Genomic DNA, 3,422 nt, shown 5'->3' with positions numbered 1-3,422 from the left:
AAATTGGCTGTCATTTTGTTAAATTAAAAAAAATCATATATATATATATTTATTGTCAATTATGGTTAGTAAAAAAAATACAATGTTTAGCTATATATTAAATTAATTAGTTTATTAATTAATAAGAGAATTATTAGTTTAAATAAATATTAACAAATGTAAGAATAAGTCATTTAATTGAAAATCTAGTTCAATAATCTAAAAAGAATTTAAAATATTATGGACTTACATGTTAAAATTTAACAACGTTCAATGTTTCTTATTTTGTATAAACAATAGGGGCATTTAATGTTAATAACCTAACAAATGCATCTAAGCCGTTGGACAACTTTTGGGTTGAATCTAAAGGTGGATTTGAAAAAGACAAAAAATGGGGTACCAAGCACCATGGGTATTATAGCTGGACCCTATTTTTATTACTGATTTAAAATTACACAGAAATGAAAATAATGGTACACGCGGCGCGAAAGGGGAAAGTAGCTAGCACTCCTCCAATAATAATGATACGTTGCCCAATTGTGTCACCGAAATTTTCGGTCGCAAGTGAGGTTTTCCTTCAATATTTTAAGTACGGGTCTATTGATTCGATTAAATATTAATAATTCATCGGCAAACTACATGCTCCCACAAGTTAGAATGTCACGCGACAAACAATAGAAAAAGAATGAATGTTTCTTTTTCTTTTTTTCGCGCCACCCCACCCCCACCCGCAAACTAGCCGCGTGCAGCTGGAACTAAAGAACCATCAATGATTCATTCACACAGCTGTAACGGGACATATGACGGTGACTTATTCCCGTAAACTAAATCATTAAACGAAGACTGGGTCATTTTAAAGTCTATCGCGAACTTGCATATAATGGTGACTTGCTTCGCCTAACCTAAATCAAATAATTAGCACTGCAAAGAAGATAGATTCAACAAAAAGAGACATCGACTAATTAGCGCTGCAAAGAAGATAGGTGCAGTTGATCAGTCAAAGAATAATACTTCATCTTTAACAAGTTTCACTATTTCTTTTTGTTAAACATTGCTCTTATTCCAGCAGTCAATAGTGATATACTTCTCTCTGATTTGAAATTTGGGTAAACTTATATATGAATTCTCTTAATTTTTATTATGTCTTTATTGATCCTATGGATGCCATGTTCCTTCAAAAATAAAGTAAAATAAAAAGGTATTGATTCAGCTTTGTGACCCTTTTGTTGATTACACTACTTTTAAGTTCAAGTGAATTTTTTAGTATCCTTGGCCATCTCATTGCCTTTCCAGCTAATATGGAGCATAGTTAGAGCTTCTCATTTTATGCTGTTGTCACTTGTAAATAGTATTAAAAACAAAATTAAGGTCGAATATTTTAGGATGATTTATTTGAGTTCAATATGTAGATTTCTTCTTTTTCTTTTTTTTTTCCCCAGCAAAGAGTAACTTAATTGATTAACCGGCAATTAATTATACAAATATATTGCAATGCTAGTAACAGATCAAGTAATTGATTCTCGTTGCCCCAGTCTCAGAGTGGACAGATACTTGATTGGGCTAGGGTAGGTTATTGGTCTCTAATTTCAAGAGTAGTATAATTTTTAGAATCACCTTAATTTCTTTTCTTTTTTTTTAATTAGTATTTATTTTTTATTCTTAAAAAAATAGAGGGGTTGACAAAATTTAAATCAATTTTAAATCTCTTACATCTCATTAAGTGATAAACGATTAAATAAAATTACTTAAAAACTACTTGAAGCTTGAGGATCACAATAGTTTATTATAACAAAATCTAGTTTAATTTTTTATAACTCGACTTTCATTTTTTTTAAATAATGATTTTAGCCTTGTTAATTTCAGCATGGATAATTTGATAACGGAGGAAGAGGAAGAGGTGGACATAGATGTATCCGTTGCGCTACGGGAATTGACGCGTAAACTTGAGAGAGAACCAAATGAATCCTCAGCTGGTTTTAAAATACGAAAAGTACCCGAGCATCTGCGTACTGAGAATGTAAAAGCCTATGAACCACAAGTAATAGCGATCGGTCCTCTAAACCACTCCCTGCCTTGGGAGAAAACTCACTTAGCAGAGATGCAAAAGCACAAAGTTATCTCTCTGAAAAAGCTTCTCCGCCGAAGAGGTAGCTCACAAAGGTATTTGGTGGCCATGGGAAACTTAGAAGAAAAAGCTCGTTGTAGTTATGCAGAGCCCATAGATATGTATCGACATGAATTTGTGGAAATGTTGGTCCTTGATGCCTGCTTTATTGTTGAGCTATTTCGCAAGTTTAAGCCAGATCCAATGGACAATGATAACGATGTTTTCAGGGAAAGTTGGGTTCGCAAGAAACTGGGTCGTGATTTGTTGCTAGCTGACAATCAACTTCCCTTGTTCGTTCTTCAGGAATTTTACAACATTACTAAGATGCCGGAGGATCAAGAAACAAATTTTGAAGACTTGATTTTGGGTTTCTTCAGTCAAGTACTTCCTGTCCAACTTTTGAAAGTCTCAAAAATTGGACCAGTGTTCAATCCCGAAATGCATTTACTGGGCTTTATATACGATTATTACTGGAGCTTGGTTCCTCGCAATGTACCTCCGCCTTATGCGAAAAATTGGAATTTCATAATAAGTGCTACAAATCTCAGAGAGGCTGGAATCAAGTTCGAGGAGATTGAGGGTAAAAGCTTACTGTCAATTGATTTTGACAAGGATGCTGGAATACTAAAAATACCTACATTGACAATTGATGATGACACCGAATCCTTTTTCCGAAACATCTCTATTTATGAGCAGTTTTTCCCAATTGATGTGCGCGCTCCTTTCATCAATTATTTGAAATTCATGGACTGTCTCATCAACACGGCAAAGGATGTGGAATTGCTTTGTGAGAACAAAATTCTCCATAATTGTTTAGGTGACGAGGCAGTGGTAGCCAACATGTTCAATAGGCTTGGAGATTCTGTCGCGCTGCCCCTTTACAACTTTTACGGAGACATATTCCAATATGTGAATGAGTACTGTGACAGGCATTGGAACAGATGGATTGCCAACCTCAGGCATAACTATTTCAACACTCCATGGACAATCATTTCCGTTTTCGCTGCACTTTTTCTGCTTATACTTACGCTGATACAAACTCTGTTTTCAGTTCTAGCTTATTTCCGGTAGGCATCACCATAATGGCCTCATATCTTGCTTATTAAGTATCATCTCTGTTTTATCACTGATATGATCATGTCACTGTGATTTTCATGTATTGCTCCTCATCAACTCCCTTTTCTAGATGTTTAATTACATTTATGCTTTATAAACAGCCTTTTCCATTTTGTTTAATATATTTTTGTTGAAATTTGAAAAGTTTAATGATTAGACAAAACGATTGGCCTACATGCAACACCAGCTCAGAGTAGTTCTTGTATTAAGTTTTATTAAG

At 34.2% G+C, this 3,422-nt stretch overlaps 1 protein-coding gene across 1 annotated transcript; it reads left to right on the top strand.

Moving 5' to 3' along the window:
* The first annotated feature begins 1,843 nt into the window (after positions 1-1,843).
* Positions 1,844-3,201, top strand: LOC18032342 (UPF0481 protein At3g47200). Its single transcript, XM_006420534.2, has one exon. The coding sequence runs from the start codon at positions 1,844-1,846 to the stop codon at positions 3,155-3,157; it is 1,314 nt and encodes a 437-aa protein (XP_006420597.1). The 3' UTR covers positions 3,158-3,201.
* Positions 3,202-3,422: the final 221 nt, after the last annotated feature.

Source organism: Citrus clementina, unplaced genomic scaffold, assembly GCF_000493195.1.
Source record: "Citrus clementina cultivar Clemenules unplaced genomic scaffold, Citrus_clementina_v1.0 scaffold_9, whole genome shotgun sequence".
Lineage (NCBI taxonomy): Eukaryota > Viridiplantae > Streptophyta > Magnoliopsida > Sapindales > Rutaceae > Citrus > Citrus x clementina.
The sequence above is the reverse complement of the archived record's forward strand: the minus strand, read 5'-3'. Positions and strand labels throughout refer to the sequence as shown.